We start from the raw sequence: 18470 nt of genomic DNA, 5'->3' as shown, positions 1-18470 counted from the left end.
TACATTTTGCCTTACCTTGCCTTGCCTTGCCTTGCCTTGCATTACCTTGTCTTGCCTTGTCTTGCCTTGCATTACCTTGTCTTGCCTTGCCTTGCCTTCATTTGCCTTGCATTGCCTGACCTTGCCTTGCCTTACCTTACCTTGTCTTGTCTTGCCTTGTCTTGTCTTGTCTTGCATTGCCTTTCCTTACATTGCCTGCCTTTCCTTGCCTTGCCTGGCCTTACCTTGTCTTGCCTTGCCTTGCCTTGTCTTGCCTTGCCTTGTCTTGTCTTGCCTTGCCTTCCCCTGCCTTGCCTTTCCTTACATTGCCTTTCCTTGCCTTGCCTTCCCTTGCCTTGCCTTCCCTTCCCTAGCCTTGCCTTGCCTTGTCTTGTCTTGCCTTGCCTTGTCTTCCCCTGCTTTGCCTTACCTTGCCTTGCCTGGCCTTGCCTTGCCTTACCTTGCCTTGCCTTTCCTTACATTGCCTTCCTTGCCTTACCTTGCCTTGCCTTACCCTGCCTTGCCTTGCCTTGCCTAGCCTTGCCTTGTTTTACCTTGCCTTGCCTTGCCTTACCTTGTCTTACCTTGATTGTTGCTGGCCACAGATGACGGGCGAGTGTTCAGACCCTAGCCTAGTATCGACCACCAAGCGGTGTGACACCGGACTCAATCGCATCTTCAACCCCTCGACAGACCTCTTGCTGACCCTTTGCCCCTGGCTTCGTCACGTGCCTTTCCTCCCCTACAAACGGCTCTGTAGTGAATTCATTGAAGCCCGGGAGCAAATGATGGACAAACTGTTCACACAGCATAAGGTCAGTTAGCTAAAACAGTGCTTTATTTCTTACGCATGTATTTACAAAGCCGTGAATTTGTGAAAACTAGAAAGGAGCACAAAAGGTTAAATCTATAAATGTTCTCTTTGACACAACATAATGAGATGGTGCAGTTGCCTCCAATGTATTAGGCCTAAAAAAAAATAGGTGTGGTTACGGTAACCCGACCTACCCTAATTTTAGGGGCCGATCCTATAACTTTTTATTACATTTGTAAAAAAAACAAAAACAAAAAACAAAAAAAACTCGAGTGCAAAAAACGCAATGAAAGCGAAAGCGCCCGAGTCGCACACTTATTTCCCTGTCAAGTAGGTTTAATTTGTACACATTAGAAAAAAAAGTTTAAAAAAAAAAAGTGATTGCCTACCTACCTACCCTATTTTTTTGGGCTATGTTACCGTAACCACACCTATTTTTTTTTTTTTCCTTAGTATATAGTTTACTTTTTATCCTTGGTCGAGTTTCCTTGAGGGAAATTGAAGCTGTTATCGTCCAGCGACTGACCCTATTCTTTCCTGCATGTGTATGTTTGTGTTTTTAAAACCCTGAGAATTTCGCTGTGAGCTAGGGATCGTTATCGCGCGCAATCGTGCGCACGGTTGCTTCTTAGAGATAAATTCCCCGATGATGTTGCACCAAAACAGGTGTACAGGGTAAATGCCGGTATCAAAATGTCATTTCTCCTTACACCCACGTTCAATTGAATGAAATTATTTGCTTTAACGACCCAAATAAAACCCTGACCTCTCTCTTTGCATACATCGTCGAAGAGGTCACACAAACCGTGCATTTGCACTACTGTCGAGGCGAACATGCGTAGTTCCAGACTACTAGCTCACACCCAGGCTGGCAAACACGTGACACGAAACACGTTTTGCTTTATCTGCGATACGCGATTAAGTCCTTTGTGTATGCGCCAAAGGAATTAAGCTCAAGAAACATGAAAACCATCAATATACAGATACCATCAGACACAGCGAGTCGCATTGAAATCATAAACTGACGACTAAATTGTCAGGAAAAAAAGAAAAGTGGATCACACGGGTCCACGATGGCTGAGGGGTTAGATAAACCACGAAAACTGGTGTGTGGTTTACGCAAGCTAAATAGCCATTCAAACGAACTGTGTCATGTAATGCTAGTAAATGCTATTGCAAGTGTGTTCCATAAGGTTAGAACTGCTTTTTTCATGAGAATATATAAATTGTTCTGTAAACCATTTGAGGTAGACTGTTGATTTAAAATTCAAATGATGAATATAAACCAGTTGCTATCACATTTAGTTGAAAAAACGTCTGATTCCAAAATTCAAATACTTAAAAAAAAAATTGTTTGGTCAGGGGATCGTTTCCCTTGATCTACATGTTTGGGTCAAAACAGGTAAAAGCTCGAAAAGAAGTGTCAAATTTATTGAATGTTTGGGTCAAACTATCTTTGACAGTTGAACCCGATAGTCGATTGAGTGAGCAAAATTCACCGCGCACGTGCAAGATGTGCATTTTGAGGCCAAAACGCACATTTTGTTGTTTTGTGCTCCTGTACTGCACGTTTTTTTGAGATTTCACTCGAAATTTCGCGTAAGGTTAGTTGAGCTCATGTGCCAACTTGGGCAATAACAAGCGAAGCAATTCTGACTGATGCGGTCATTCCCTGAGGAAATGAAAAATGTCACAACTCAACGCTTCAGTACGAGAGAACGCCCTTGGCCGCCTTCAAGCAGGCCGGAGCCAATCCTAGTTTGCCAGAGCCCTGCGGGTGTCCCAGAGCACCATCTCTCGCCTCTCGCACCGTTTTCAACAAACTGGGTCGTCAGCTCCCGCGCCAAGGTCAGGACGACCTAGAGTGACGACACAGGCGCAAGATCGCTACATCCGGGTCACCGATCTCAGGCATCGGTTCCAGTCAGCCTCGGTGACAGCTAGGGCACTGCCTGGTGGCCGCCGCATCTCCGTGCAGACCGTCCGGAACCGCCTGCATACAACTGGTTTACACGCTTACAGGCCACTCCGGGGCAATGTCCTGACTCGCCGCCATTGCCAGGCCAGGATGCAGTGGGCGAACCAGCACCTCCAGTGGACCCTTGCCAACAACTGGCGCCACGTTGTCTTCAGCGATGAGTCTTATTTCCTCCTGCAACATAACGACAGCAGGAGGAGGGTGTACAGGAGGCAAGGAGAGCGCTACCACCGGCAGTGCGTAGATGAGGCGCCTCCTCATGGTGGTGGGGGCGTGATGGTGTGGGGTGCCATCACCAACACTGGCAGGAGCCAGCTTGTGGAAGTTCCAGGCCGCCTGAACGCCCAGCACTACGTGCAGGACATTCTGCAGCAACACGCCCTGCCCCTCCTGGCCGGGCCGCGCCACGGGCTCAGTTCCAGCATGATAACGCCAGACCCCACACCGCCAGACTCACCACAAACGTCCTGGCCGCCAACAACGTGAACACTCTGCCCTGGCCCTCTCTCTCTCCAGATTTGAACCCAATTGAACACGCATGGGATGAACTGGGAAGAAGGCTCAATGCGAGAGTTAACGCCCCTCCCAACAAGAGACAACTCTTCCAGGCCTTACAGCAAGAGTGGGACAACATTCCCCAACAGACTTTGCGAAGACTCATTGCTTCCATGCCAAGGAGATGCCAGGCTATAATTGACTCACGTGGAAGCCATACTCGTTACTGACTTTGACCTTGGTTTGTGTGAAGGTCACGCTCAATTAATAACTGCAAAGTCCAGCAAATAAAGACATGCATCTGTGCTATCGAAAAAGCTCAAAAACTTTTCTGTCCGACTTATGTATTGTTTGTTCGAAAGACTGAAATGTCAATAAAATGATTCATCAAACTAACTATGCGATACTTTTTTTGCACAGTATAGTTTGTTAATTAAAACTCTCCTTGAAATTGTAATATCAGATTAAAACACAGTATTGCAGTTTATTTTTCATTATTTCCTGATCGGCCACAAATGTTTACATACACACGAACTAGTTTGTAAAATAAAACTCTTCTTGCAATTGTAATAACAGATTACAAGAAATTGACATTTATTTTTCATTATTTTCTGAGTCCACACATGTTTACTAACACACACACACTGAGTAGAAGTCAATGCCATGAAGTTTGGTGTCATATTTAGTGTATTGGTTTTACGTGAGTATTTTGTAGGATAGTTACAGAGTAGGGTTATTCACCTATAAACTGTATTTTAGTGTGTATGTGTGTGTGTGTGTGTGTGTGTGAGTGTGTGTGTGTGTGTGTGTGTGTGTGTGTGTGTGTATGTGTGTGTGTATGCAGTTTGCTTTTGTACATCGCCGTGAGCTACGGTGAAAAAGGGCAGATAATAAGTGTGGATTAGTATTATATTAAATGTTTTATTTCGTTGTAGGCTAGCCGCGTGGAAGGTACACCACGCGGCATTGTGGATGTGTTACTGGACGAACAGGACAAGGGAGAGAACCGCTGGATATCTGACGACCATATCCGCGGACTTATCTTGGACACTGTTGCGGCAGGTGTGTGTAGGTGTGTGTGTGTGTGTGTGTGTAGGTCAGTATATATGTGACCCTCCACCACGGGCTGAGTCGCATGTCATCTTTGCATGATTTTCATATTTTTACATTTTCCTAGAGTTTTTTTTACATTTAGTCAAGTTTTGACTAAATGTTTTAACGTAGAGGGGGAAATCGAGACGAGGGTTGTGGTGTATGTGTGTGTGTGTGTGTGTGTGTGTGTGTGTGTGTGTGTGTGTGTGTGTGTGTGTCTGTCTGTCTGTCTGTCTGTCTGTCTGTCTGTCTGTCTGTTTGTGTGTGTAGAGCGATTCAGACCAAACTACTGGACCGATCTTTATGAAATTTGACATGAGAGTTCCTGGGAATGATATCCCCGGACGTTTTTTTCTTTTTTTCGATAAATATCTTTGATGACGTCATATCCGGCTTTTTGTAAAAGTTGAGGCGGCACTGTCACACCCTCATTTTTCAATCAAATTGATTGAAATTTTGGCCCAGCAATCTTCGACGAAGGCCGGACTTCGGTATTGCATTTCAGCTTGGTGGCTTAAAAATTAATTAATGACTTTGGTCATTAAAAATCTAAAAATTGTAAAAAAAAATATTGTTTTTAAAACGATCCAAATTTACGTTTATCTTATTCTTCATCATTTTCTGATTCCAAAAACATATAAATATGTTATATTTGGATTAAAAACAAGCTCTGAAAATAAAAAAATATAAAAAGTATTATTAAAATAGAATTTCCGAAATCGACTTAAAAACAATTTCATCTTATTCCTTGTGGGTTCCTGATTCCAAAAACATATAGATGTGATATGTTTGGATTAAAAACACGCTCAGAAAGTTAAAAAGAATAGAGATAAAGAAAAGCGTGCTATCCTTCTCAGCGCAACTACTACCCCGCTCTTCTTGTCAATTTCACTGCCATTGCATCGAGCGGTGGACTGACGATGCTACGAGTATACGCTCTTGCTGTAAAAATGCAGTGAGTTCAGTTTCATTCTGTTAGTTCGACAGCTTGACTAAATGTTGTAATTTCGCCGTGTGAGATGGAATTTTTTTTTACACAATACATCACGCATTCACATCGGCCAGCAGATCGCAGCCATTTCGGCGCATATCCTACTTTTCACGGCCTATTATCCAAGTCACACGGGTATTTTGGTGAACATTTTTATCTATGCCTATACAATTTTGCCAGGAAAGACCCTTTTGTCAATCGTGGGATCTTTAACGTGCACACCCCAATGTAGTGTACACGAAGGGACCTCGGATTTTCGTCTCATCCGAAAGACTAGCACTTGAACCCACCACCTAGGTTAGGAAAGGGGGGAGAAAATTGCTAACGCCCTGACCCAGGGTCGAACTCGCAACCTCTCGCTTCCGAGCGCAAGTGCGTTACCACTCGGCCACCCAGTCCTTGCCGTACTTTGATGGCAGCTCGCTTTACCAGACGAGAAAGCTTCCCGAATTCCAAGTCCATGAGGGTAATCTCACGTGTACAGGACTATAGTTTTTTTTATGTTAGTAGTTAACGTAAAATTAACGTTAATTTAACGTTATATTATTTTTGTTGTTGTTGTAAAACTAACGTTAAATTAACGTAAAAAGTTTACGTTACATTAACGTTAACAAGATGAGCAAGTTTACTTTAATGTAACGTTAACTTTTTACGTTAAATTAACGTTTACCGCTAACGTTAATTTAACGTTAATTTAACGTTAGCATGCTATCTGGGTATACTCAGTAATACCTTTCCTTAACTACCTGTCGAAGATGAGTTGTTTGCATCCGTTTATGACAATGACGGGCTAATCTAGTTTTGTTGCCGGTTCCAGCCTTTCTTACCTCATCCTCGACCCTGAAAACAATCATCCTTTACCTGGTCCACAACCCCCACGCGGCACGCAGGATCCAGACAGAAATTGATACCCGCCTAGGGGAGCGAACTCCGACATTACAGAACAAGAGTGATCTCCCTTACGTGCAGGCGGCTGTCTTGGAAACACTGCGTCTTGCCTCTACCGCGCCACTGGGAGTGCCCCATCGGACCACTGATGACGTCAGCATGGATGGCTTCACCATACCCAAAGGAGCCACGGTACTTGTACAGTGGGACCCCCCAATTTAAGACTCCCTCCCTTTTAAGACCATCGGACCATACCCAAAGGAGCCACGGTACTAGTACAGCGGACCCCCCCCCCCCCCCCAATTTAAGACTCCCTCCCTTTTAAGACCATCTTTTCTCAGACTTTCTGTTCATAGCCGGCATTTGTAAAATTACCCCCATTTTAAGACTCCCTCCTGTTTAAGACCTGATTTTCTAAGATTATTGGAGGTCTTAAAAAAGGGGTTCCATTGTATCAGTGCAAAGCCGCGTGATAATATACATTTCTGATTCATGCACAGTGACCTTATGATTAATTTTTCACATACTGATAATGACGGTACTCGGAATTCGGTTTGTCAGTTCCTAGATCATGGGGGACATGCAGATAAAAGCCCCATTCCGCCTCACAACAGGTGTAATTTGAAACAGGTGTACATTTTGTATAACAAGAGGGACCGACTATAGTCAATTCCACGTAGCCTCAGAGAGAGAGAGAGAGAGAGAGAGAGAGAGAGAGAGAGAGAGAGAGAGAGAGAGAGAGAGAGAGAGAGAGAGAGAGAGAGAGAGAGAGAGAGAGAGAGGGAGGGAGAGTAGTCAGGGTAGGTAGGGATATTTTGGTTCAGATTCTTCCAAAAGCACCATATTTGGCCCAGAGGTCGCCCATGCCATACTGTTTCCATTTTTGCCGACTGCCAAGACGGGCGCCCCATGGGGACGCCATATTGGCAAAATCCAATATGGCCGCCGTCCGGGTTACATATTGATCACAGGTAAAAAAAACTAAAAATGCTAGAATCATAAATGATATCACATTTTAGGTTTTTTTGGGGTCAGGGAATCCGATTCAAATGTTATTTCAATGATCTGAGGTCAAAATCCAATATGGCCGCCATCCGGGTTACATATCGATCACAGGTAAAAAAAATAAAAGTGCTAGAATCATGATTGATACCACATTTTAGAGGTTTCCGGGGTCGGGGAATCCGATTCAGACGTTATTTCAATGATCTGAAGTCAAGTTTACCCTTCAAGGTCACAAAAAGGTGCTATTGGAAGAATCTGAACCAAAATATCCCAAACACCTCTAATTATACCAAAAAATCAATGATTATTCAGGAACAATTTTAATTCAAATAATTCGGAGACATCTGTAGTGGCAAGACACTTTTTGCCGCTGTGTGCATTCAATACAGGATTATTATTACTATGCATATGTTCTGGCTGGCACTCTATGATTCCAGCAAGTCCTACTGGTCATCACCACCGTTATTAACACACCCGCCTTTGCATTTGCAGTGCTAGAGGACCGTCACATTTTCAGAGGACCGTGCATCGGACACTAACGCTGTTGCATTTGCACTCTATGATTCCAGTAACAAGTCCTACTGGTCATCACCACCGTTATTAACACACCCGCCTTCGCATTTGCAGAGGACCGTGCATCGGACACCGGCGCGGTTGCATTTGCACCTTCCCGTGCATGCCTTGAGGCAGCCACATTGCAAGAGAATGGCACATGCCAATGAAGCGTCGCTTAGAGTGGTCCATAGTGGTTGCCAGGTATTGGTGCCATCTTTGTGCCAGCCCCACTCACTGAAGTCAGGAATTTCCTGCTGGATTGAGGTGGCCTGACCCCAGTAGAAACTCGCCTGTAGTAGCGCTCGCTTTACATGCTGGAACAGTGCGGCTTGGGTAGGTGGAAGCTTTTCCAGCAGTTTGCATCCAGTGGAGAAGAGTTGATATCTGGTCGTGTTGACATCAGCTGCACTGCACCCCTTGCTGTACATGACTATGACAAAGCGTTCGAGGCGCTGCATATGCACAGACTCAAGACTGAAGAGGTCAGGGTCATGCGGGAGAGCCACTAGTGTGTCGGTGAGATCCGGTATGCTTGTCCATGCTGCCCATGCTGTCTTCTTGCCACATCCAAGAAATTGTGAAGTCGTGTCGCACCCCGTTAAGCTGTGAAAGAGGGGTAGTGCCAAGGATTTTGACGGGCCAAGGTCAGAGTAGATTGTATGGACTGGTATGTCACGGTAGTTTTTACCAGTACCGAAGCCCACCCAGAGCTCTGATAGGCCCAGGGACTCGAAGAACCGGATTGTCAAAACTACGACATCGCTGTCCACAGTGCGAACAAAGGCTGTTGTATGACCCTGCTTTGCTGCATGTGCCAGATGCAGGAGGATCCTGGTGTCCGCCTCGGAATGGTTGCACGGCTGAAGTGTTGTGAGGTCACAATACTTGTTGGAGAGCACGGTCTCGAAGCGGGTACTCAGGAGCAGCTTTCCGTCCATGTCAGCCTTGGAGATCTGTGTGGTGATGAAAGAGAACAGCTCCTTTTTGTTTTCCTCATTTTTCAGGAATCCGCTGTTCCAGTCACGCTTCGGGATTGGAGTACTGCCATCACCGACTCTTGTCCGTGGGCCATTTCCACGTCGTTGCTGTATGAGCGCTTTGAGGTTATTTTCCTCTGGGTAATTATCCCATATGGCGTCAATGCGTTGGGTACTGCTTGTGATTTGGGCCTCCAGATATGGTACAATGTGGAGTGACACATACTCGCTGAATGTATTTGCTGTTGTGGGTCGCACCATGTGGATAACAGCTGCCATGTCCAACACCACGATTGTGGCTTGTTTGGCAGCATCTGCGCGGCCAGTGGGTGCATTGAGGCACTTAAGAATGTCTGATTTTGTCCCTGATCGCAGCAACCCTCGATCCGCCAGGCTCGGTGGCTCTCTCTAATTTTCGAACCGAAAGAAGTCTGTCATGTCGGCATCGGGACGTGACTGGAGTGAGAGAAAAAGTTGTGTGATTAACATCATGTTCTGCCTCTGGACGCCGCTGTCCTTTGTACCTTTTTTCTTATTGGGGTCAGGTCGGTTGGCGAAGGTTAGCATGTTATTCCGCTTGATTGAATCAGTTACTGATACTGAAGCCTTTTCCAATCTGTCCATGACATATGCTGCATGCAGGGTTTGGCCAGTTTCACCGATTTGAGATAGAGAATCAGTAACGGCTTGTTCCATGACATTGTGTGTATCGAGTGCTATGAGCTCATGACTTGTAACAAGGAAAGGATTGCCCAGCTGCTCTACCACCTTGATGAACGCTTGTACATCCTTTTGAAACTTTAACTGCAAGCTGTGTCCTTCCTCGTGGTGAGCGGTGGATGGCAATGGTGGGTCATTGACGGCCTCAAACTCCTCAACTACCCGCGTGCAGTCAGGTCCGGCCAGCATAAACAGTGTAAGAGCTTCGGGGTTCTCATAAAGTCCAACAGCTCCACCGTGTGTCTGGAGGTTTTTGTTGGACTGTTCATGGGCTTGGTCCTTGGCCATGAGGCTGAACTTTCTGGCTTTTACAGTGTCGATGAGGGGTAAACTTGACTTCAGATCATTGAAATAACATCTGAATCGGATTCCCCGACCCCGAAAACTTCTAAAATGTGGTATAATTCATGATTCTAGCACTTTTAGTTTTTTTACCTGTGATCGATAAGTAACCCGGATGGCGGCCATATTGAATTTTGACCACAGATCATTGAAATAACATCTGAATCGAATTCCCCGACCCCAAAAAAACCTAAAATGTGATATCATTCATGATTCTAGCCCTTTTAGTTTTTTTACCAGTGAACAATATGTAACCCGGACGGCGGCCATATTGGATTTTGCCAATATGGCGGCCCCATGGGGCGCCCGTCTTGGCAGTCGGCAAAAATGGAAACAGTATGGCATGGGCGACCTCTGGGCCAAATATGGTGCTTTTGGAAGAATCTGAACCAAGCAACCCCTATCAATCCCTACCAAACCTGACTAGAGAGAGAGAGAGAGGGAGGGACAAAGAGAGAGAGAGGGAGGGAGAGATAGAGAGAGAGAGGGAGAGAGAGAGATAGAGAGAGAGGGGGCGGAGAGCGAGAGAAACATGGAAAGAGCGATTAAGAGGTACAAAGAGAGAGAGAGAGAGAGAGAGAGAGAGAGAGAGAGAGAGAGAGAGAGAGAGAGAGAGAGAGAGAGAGAGAGAAGGCAATAAAGGAAATAGCCTTAATCTCACTGCCCGTGGTTCTTTCACAGGTGTTTGCAAATAGTGTGCTGTTCCACCACGACCCAGAAACCTATGCCGACCCGCACGCGTTCAAACCTGAGCGTTTCCTTGACGACGAAGGTCAATTGCTGCCAGCCAGTCATCCGCTGAGACAGAGGTCAGCTGACTTGTGTTCCCTGTTTTTAACCAATTAATCAATTAATCCCAGCGAAGTTGGAAGGTATCCCACTGTCGTGTGTCGAGCGTTCAGAAATAACATGAACAGTAGAGAACGTTCTTACTTTGTTTACTTCTCTTGTAAACAAAGCAATGCAAATGCAACTCAAGCATTCGTTAAACTGGTAAGCCATGCTTCGGCCTCATGCCATCCATCGTTTCTTCTCTTCACAAATTCTTCAACACTGAGAATACTGCTGACGGCATCCCAGACAACAGTACTGTTTCCATTCGCGAATTTAGTGGAAAGTGGAAAGTGACTCGATCATGAGGCCTGTGAGTCTGAAATAGAAATACAGAGTTGTGTACAGACAAGACAAAGAAACCGAAAAGAATAAACATTTCGCGCATTCAGACACAGAAAGAGTCATAAAGAATGCGATGCTCCAAAAGATAAGGCTGTGACGTCATTCACACATACAGAGACGTCATTCATAGTTGTTCGGTCACTTCCGTCAAAGAAATAGATCTCTCTACAATAATGGCTGATGCGGTTAGCCTTATCAAAGCGTGAGGCATAAATGATATTCAGACTCGGTCGTGTGACAGAAGTTTTCTTCCACACAAGATTAGCTGATGTCTAACGAAGCCGTCACACGACCGAGTCTGAATAGCAGGTACTGTCCAAAAGACTGCTGTTTAACATCTGGTCTATGCCACTGAACAAATATCTTTAATTTTTTGTGTCCAGTGTATGTTTCTGCCTGCAGTCTGGCCCACAATGGATAACAGTATATGTTTCTGCCTGTAGTCTGGCACACAATGGATAATATAAGATGTTTGGTGGCTTGTTGTTTAGGATGCGCCTCAAGCAGATGTTGACAAAGATTTGGATCTTTCCCAGCATGGTCTCTGTTGTCCTCCATGTCCTCCAGATGGACGGACAGAATCCGAAATGAAGACCTTTGGCAGAGAGCTGACCAGAAACCAGCGGCGCAGCTAATTCTCCGGAGGAAATGGGGCTGGATAGGGCACACCCTGAGAAAGCCAGCATCCAGTATCACGAGGCAAGCCCTGAAGTGGAATCCACAAGGGAAAAGGAAGAGAGGCCGGCCGCGCAACAGCTGGAGACGAGACACCGAAGCAGAGATCAACAGGCAGGGGAAGACCTGGAGCCAGATCGAAAGGGCAGCCCAGGACCGTGTCGGATGGAGAATTGTCGTCGATGGCCTATGCTCCCCCGGGGGTTCATAATGGCCTAAGGAAGGAAAGGAAAGGTGGCTTGTTGACAGACCAGCTTTTTTGTTGGTCCAAGGGGACCATATCGTCTTTTGTTTCATCTTTATCGACCAAGGCCGAAGGCCGCGGTTGATAAATATGAGACAAAAGGAGATATGCTCCCCGAGGACCAACAACAAAATGCTGGTCTGACAACAGGCCACCAAAAATCGCTTTTGTCATCATTTTGGTTGTGCAACAAAATGCACAATAACCCACAGGGAGACGAATTTTTAGAATCCAACTCCGGGCCACAAAGCATCGTCACAGTAGCACGAGATAACACGTCAAACTTGTATGTGACGTCAAACGTAGCTTGTTGACGCTTTTCTTCCAGTCTGAAAATGTACAGAGCTGCGATCATACCTGTGAGTTCAGTAAGTGTTGAGCATATTTCTTTTCTTTTAAGTGTTTATGACTTTTCGTTGTGGATTTTGCGATTACAGAGATATGTTGCAAATTGACCATGAGTCGCCGCGGTAATTATCAACATTGATTGGGTCTTTGAGAGTGAATGCTTACAATCGTTGTCCTCGGAAACACAAATCCAAAGCCGCGATGGTTCCACACATCAAACAATCAGCCTGATTGGCTTTTACTTTGACAATCCACGTTTCACCTGAAAGCTCAAACCCAATCACCACCTCGAGTTATTGCATGGGGAACATGAGATTTATTTCCTAGATGTTTGTGAATGAAAACTCGTGAAAATGATGACACCAGTATATGTTTCTGCCTGTAGTCTGGCACACAATGGATAATAGTATATGTTTCTGCCTACAGTCTGGTACACAATTATTAACAGTATTATTATGTTTCTGCTTGCAGTCTGATGCCGTTTGGAGTTGGAAAGAGGGCATGCCCGGGAGAGAGTTTCGCCAAGTCACGTGTCTTTCTCTACGTCACCACGCTCTTACAGCATTTTGATATTCTCCCTCCGACACAACACAAACTACTTCCGGTCACCGGCTGCTCATGGATGAACGGAATCTCGGCGGAAGTGAAGCCCTACCACGCCGTCTTCAGACCCCGGGCGCACACACAACCACATTTAGCCAACTCGACATGACACCCAGCTGAACCAAGAAGCTGACGCCCATTGGTGCCTTTTTTCGGAAATTAGTTCATGAAAAACTTCACCACAGCAAGCAGTCAGGGTGGTGATTTTCAGTATATGACCAAGTGGAGGGATGGCCTTATACCGTGTCAAATTCTGACCAGATCTGAGACAGTGAGTTAAACTGTTTTCACAAGGCGGAGTGGGTCTTTGACTTGCACAAAATTATGCTCCCATATTGGAGTTATCCTCTTTTACTAAAATGATACCACGGACAAATAATCGTGTATACGTCTGTGGGTCCGGTAAAGTCTCTGAGTCTAAAGAGCCACGTGATCCACATTACGGCCTTTGTCTTAGTTTCTCCCTCTCCACTCAAGCTTTAGCCAACGTCCCGGCTAATACGTCGGTCTTTGACCCCTAACTATTGTTTTAGGTGCATGGTGATTTTGAGATGTTTGCAATTTGTTTTCCCTGCCTCGTATTAGAGTTCATTGCCTTTTTCGAATGCAGATTAAGTTCATGGGTGGGACTGAAAAATGTCATGAATCCTGAACCGAACCAAACACACACACACACACACACACACACATACACCCACATATACACACACATATACACACACACTGACACACACACACACACACACACACACACCACACACACACACACACATACACACACACACACATAGAGAGAGAAAAAAGAGGCCACAATCGAATCAGGATTTCCGGCATAAACCGGAAGAATCCCACACATGTAAGTTGAATGTATAAGATGTTTACCTTGTAGCCAATTTGTAAATACGTATGGTTTTTGTTGTGGCAATTGCCGCTAATTCTTTTTGGGCAAGGGTTGTTTTTTGTGGATGCTTTGGGGCGAACGTTTGCCGTTTGTTACCAGTGTCAAGTACACATTTGTTGGTTCTTTCTAGGAACTAACCAGAACAAAAAGAACTGTTTTTGTGACATGACTACAGCTCTGCGATGTATTTCGAGAGTCAGTTTGTAGCCGGTGGTATTGCAATTTGCTGTTGTTTCCTTTATATGGGTGTAAGTGTGGTAAGACTATAGTCATAACATTTGCTGTTTTATAAATTGCTGCATGCTTTGCACTATTTTAGCTGTACCTTTGTTGGTAGTTGGATTGTTTGTATGCTAGTTTTGTTCTTGGTCGAGGCTAAGGCCCCAGCCTTGATGTAGCTTGATCAGTAGTTGGATTTTGTGTATGTTAGTTTGGTTCTTGGTTTATGCTAAAACGGCAGCCATGATGTTCATGCATCTTTCGTTGGCATGCTAGTCTTGTTCTTTTTTATGCAAAGGCAGCAGGTTTTTGATAGGCTGGCTTATTGACTCGATAGGTCTTCTATGAGACGGAAAAGGAACTGATTGCAACAATAGCAAGCCCAGTTGTACTTTGTACTGATATATTTTCCATGGAATACCTCATGTATATTTTTTTAATACTTGTTTTCTTGGACCGATTCCCGTTTGAATACACATTTGAAACTTCACCTGACTCTTGATTAGTTGATTTTGTGTTTCTTTGTTCTTCTTTGTCATGTGTTTGTTTGACCGCCTCATGCCAAGTTGACAGATACCTACACACCAGAACATCTTAGACATAACATAAATCCAAAACCAAAGAGACTGCCAACGTTCCAAAATTAAGAATAAACAAGTCGCGTAAGGCGAAAATACAATATTTAGTCAAGTAGCTGCCATTTTTCAGCAAGACCGTATACTAGTAGCATCGTCAGTCCACCGCTCATGGCAAAGGCAGTGAAATTGACAAGAAGAGCGGGGTAGTAGTTGCGCTAAGAAGGATAGCACGCTTTTCTGTACCTCTCTTTGTTTTAACTTTCTGAGCGTGTTTTTAATCCAAACATATCATATCTATATGTTTTTGGAATCAGGAACCGACAAGGAATAAGATGAAAGTGTTTTTAAATTGATTTCGACAATTTAATTTTGATAATAATTTTTATATATTTAATTTTCAGAGCTTGTTTTTAATCCGAATATAACATATTTATATGTTTTTGGAATCAGCAAATGATGGAGAATAAGATAAACGTAAATTTGGAGCGTTTTATAAATTTTTATTTTTTTTTACAATTTTCAGATTTTTAATGACCAAAGTCATTAATTAATTTTTATGCCACCAAGCTGAAATGCAATACCGAATCCCGGGCTTCGTCGAAGATTACTTGACCAAAATTTGAATCAATTTGGTTGAAAAATGAGGGCGTGACAGTGCCGCCTCAACTTTCACGAAAAGCCGGATATGACGTCATCAAAGACATTTATCAAAAAAATGAAAAAAACGTTCGGGGATTTCATACCCAGGAACTCTCATGTCAAATTTCATAAAGATCGGTCCAGTAGTTTAGTCTGAATCGCTCTACACACACACACACGCACACACACACACACACGCACACACGCACATACACCACGACCCTCGTCTCGATTACCCCCTCTACGTTAAAATATTTAGTCAAAACTTGACTAAATATAAAAACAAGAAAGGTAAGTTGTCGGAACGTTACTAATGACAAAAATACGTTACAATCACAAATGTATCGACCCAACACATTCATTCGCTCGGCTTCCTGGCGAGCGGGCGAAAACTGATTTTCATGATGTGCGCGCGCGCGCGCACACACACACACACACACACACACACACACACACACACACACACACACACACACACACACACACACACACATACAATCAACAAGATAAACACGAAGAAGAAGAAGAAAACCATCACCATCACCTCGATAACAACTACAACATCATTAGCAACACCACAACGGACACCACAGTAAACAAGATACAATCACAAGATGCCCATTCGCCTTGGACGTTACAGACAACACGCAACACTGAATCTCACTCCAGTGAATGTGCGTATAAGAACTGTTTATTTCAGAGAACAAGCTTTAGAGTGTGGCGTTAAATAATCCAGCGTAAATGTAGTAAATACAATAGTTTTCACACTTTACTGATACCAAACAAGAAAACAGCGGTAAAATCAATAAAAGCAGCAGGAAAAAAAACAAGGACCCTACAAACACCGTACATTACTGCGAACATTCACAGCCAACAAGCCAAACTGTAGACACATTGTTTGTTACTCCTCTGCTAATTTACAAAGTTTTAAAAGACTGGTGACATATGTCCGTGATTTCTTGACAGAAATTGGATTACATGTACTGATCACAGGGTTTTACAACCCAAACTCAATTCTCACAAGTTACTTCAGACTGTGACTCCAAAGTTGTAAAATACATATTCCAAACAAAATCCCTCTGCTTTTCCTTTCTCTTTGATGTTTTAACAAATTTATTGAACAAAAAAATAGGAGTAGGTGAAATTAAACTTCAACTGCACTCAAAATGTCTTATGACGACAGGCGCTAAAAGCCGAACTAAATACATAACGAGGGGCGGGGATGTAGCTCAGTCGGTAGCGCGTTGGATTTGTATCCAGTTGGCCGCTGTCAGCGTGAGTTCGTCCCCACGTTCGGTGAGAGATTTATTTCTCAGAGTCAACTTTGTGTGCAGACTCTCCTCGGTGTCCGAACACCCCCGTGGGTACACGCAAGCACAAGACCAAGTGCGCACGAAAAAGATCCTGTAATCCATGTCAGAGTTCGGTGGGTTATAGAAACACGAAAATACCCAGCATGCTTCCTCCGAAAGCGGCGTATACACGTAAAAGCCGTGGGAGTTTCAGTCCATGAACGAACAAACAAACAAACAAACAAACATAACGAGGATATAAGGATATATAAGGACATTGTCCAAGGATGCTTATTGTCCAAGGATGCTTATTGTCCAAGGATGCTTATTGTCCAAGGATGCTTATTGTCCAAGGATGCTTATTGTCCAAGGATGATTATTGTCCAAGGATGCTTATTGTCCAAGGTTGCTTATTGTCCAAGGCAAAGCAAGGGAAAGAATTTATTTAAGAAAATCGGATGGGGGTACATGTACATTAATATCGATCAAAACATATAAAAGAAAAGAAACGTACATTGTTTACAAAATAGAAAAGTAAGTTGTTGGAACCTTTAATTATTGACATTAATTTTTTTTCTTGTTTGTTTGTTTTTCTCAAGAAGTTACATTTCCTGGTTTTTTTTATTTTGAACGCTGGCAGTCTATTTGTTTTGTGATTTTTGTTTCAAAAATACAAATAAGCTTAGTCCGGTGAAGTAGATAAGGATTTCAAAATTCAAATAAGCTTAGTCCGGTGAAGTAGATAAGGATTTCAAAATTCAAATAAGCTTAGTCCGGTGAAGTAGATAAGGATTTCAAAATTCAAAAATAGAAATTCACGGGTTCTGATTGTATACATTTGTCTGGAACATGGCGGAAACCAAAACAACAACAAACTAAATTAATTTAAGATATCAACATAAATTTAAACGTCTTGTTTAATGCATTTCATAAAGGGAATTAATAAGACTTTGATTTTGTTGTAGAAAACAAAAGATGGAGCTTAACCCTATTTGGATTATTACCATACTGAAATCGAATGCATTATTTCTCTCAGTGCACTAAAGAAACTGCAATGAAATACATAATGAAGTCTATCACCAATATCACCCTTTTCAATCTTTCTGTCTGTAATACAATAATTTATCTTCCTTTCTTAATAGGCAACTTGTGATTTAGTATTATAAATCACAAAAATGATAACCCTTTATTTTGTGGTTACACCTTCAAATATTTTTTAACGGTAAATGTCTATTTAAAAAGCCTATATTTGTAATCCAAATCACCACATTTACACATATTGGTCTTTTAAACACTGTCACGTTTTCCACTTAAACTAACCGCTGGAACAGTTCAGATTCCACTGATTTATCCGAATTCCACTGAAATTATTTTTATTCAGATTTGTCTCTATTCAATTTGAATAAGGTCGTTTAAAACTTCTGTTATTTTCTACTGTTTGCGTGGGTAACACGGGTTAAAGCATCAAGATTTGATTTTTTGTGTTTTTTGTTGTTGTCAAAAATGTATTCTGTTTCAAAGCAAAGCAAAACAGGGGACAGCATGATATCCCAGTTATGTGTTAAGGCCAAAAAAAAAGGGTCTGTTTACGGTAACATAGGGTGAAAAAATAGGGTCGGTAGGTCGGCTTTTTTCCCCATTTTTTTTCCATTTTTGTTCTATTTTTTTTCTCCCCTCTCTATGATGTTTCACAGTTCATTTCTTCTCATCAATCCCTGTTTTTGCCCAACATAACTATAAACAGTACTTTGAGCTTACCTCCCTTCTGTCGTCTGCTGTTTGAGCGCAAACAGCTCTATTTTGGATGCGGTTTTTTTTTCAGACGATCCAAAAAAAAGATTAGGGTCGGGCCTAAAAACTAGGGTCGGTCGGGTTACCGTAAACAGACCTTTTTTTTTGGCCTAAGGAAGGCAGCTCATTTACACTCGTATTCAATAAAGTTCAGAATGCTTTACCATA

The 18470-nt window shown here is 43.2% G+C and overlaps 1 protein-coding gene across 2 annotated transcripts in view; it reads left to right on the top strand.

Annotated features, from left to right (window-relative positions):
* Nucleotides 1–14492, top strand: part of LOC138980018 (cytochrome P450 2F5-like) — a 426282-nt gene extending 411790 nt beyond the window's left edge. For both annotated transcript variants that reach the window (XM_070352805.1, XM_070352806.1), the window contains 5 exons: nucleotides 585–794; nucleotides 4202–4328; nucleotides 6167–6429; nucleotides 10518–10645; nucleotides 12751–14492. In XM_070352805.1, the coding sequence (XP_070208906.1) occupies nucleotides 585–794; nucleotides 4202–4328; nucleotides 6167–6429; nucleotides 10518–10645; nucleotides 12751–12991 (969 nt within the window). In that variant the 3' untranslated portion in view covers nucleotides 12992–14492. The remainder of the gene's footprint in view (nucleotides 1–584; nucleotides 795–4201; nucleotides 4329–6166; nucleotides 6430–10517; nucleotides 10646–12750) is intronic.
* The last annotated feature ends 3978 nt before the right edge of the window (nucleotides 14493–18470 follow it).

This window comes from Littorina saxatilis, linkage group LG11 (assembly GCF_037325665.1).
Source record: "Littorina saxatilis isolate snail1 linkage group LG11, US_GU_Lsax_2.0, whole genome shotgun sequence".
In the NCBI taxonomy this organism is placed as follows: Eukaryota; Metazoa; Mollusca; class Gastropoda; order Littorinimorpha; family Littorinidae; genus Littorina; species Littorina saxatilis.
The sequence above is the reverse complement of the archived record's forward strand: the minus strand, read 5'-3'. Positions and strand labels throughout refer to the sequence as shown.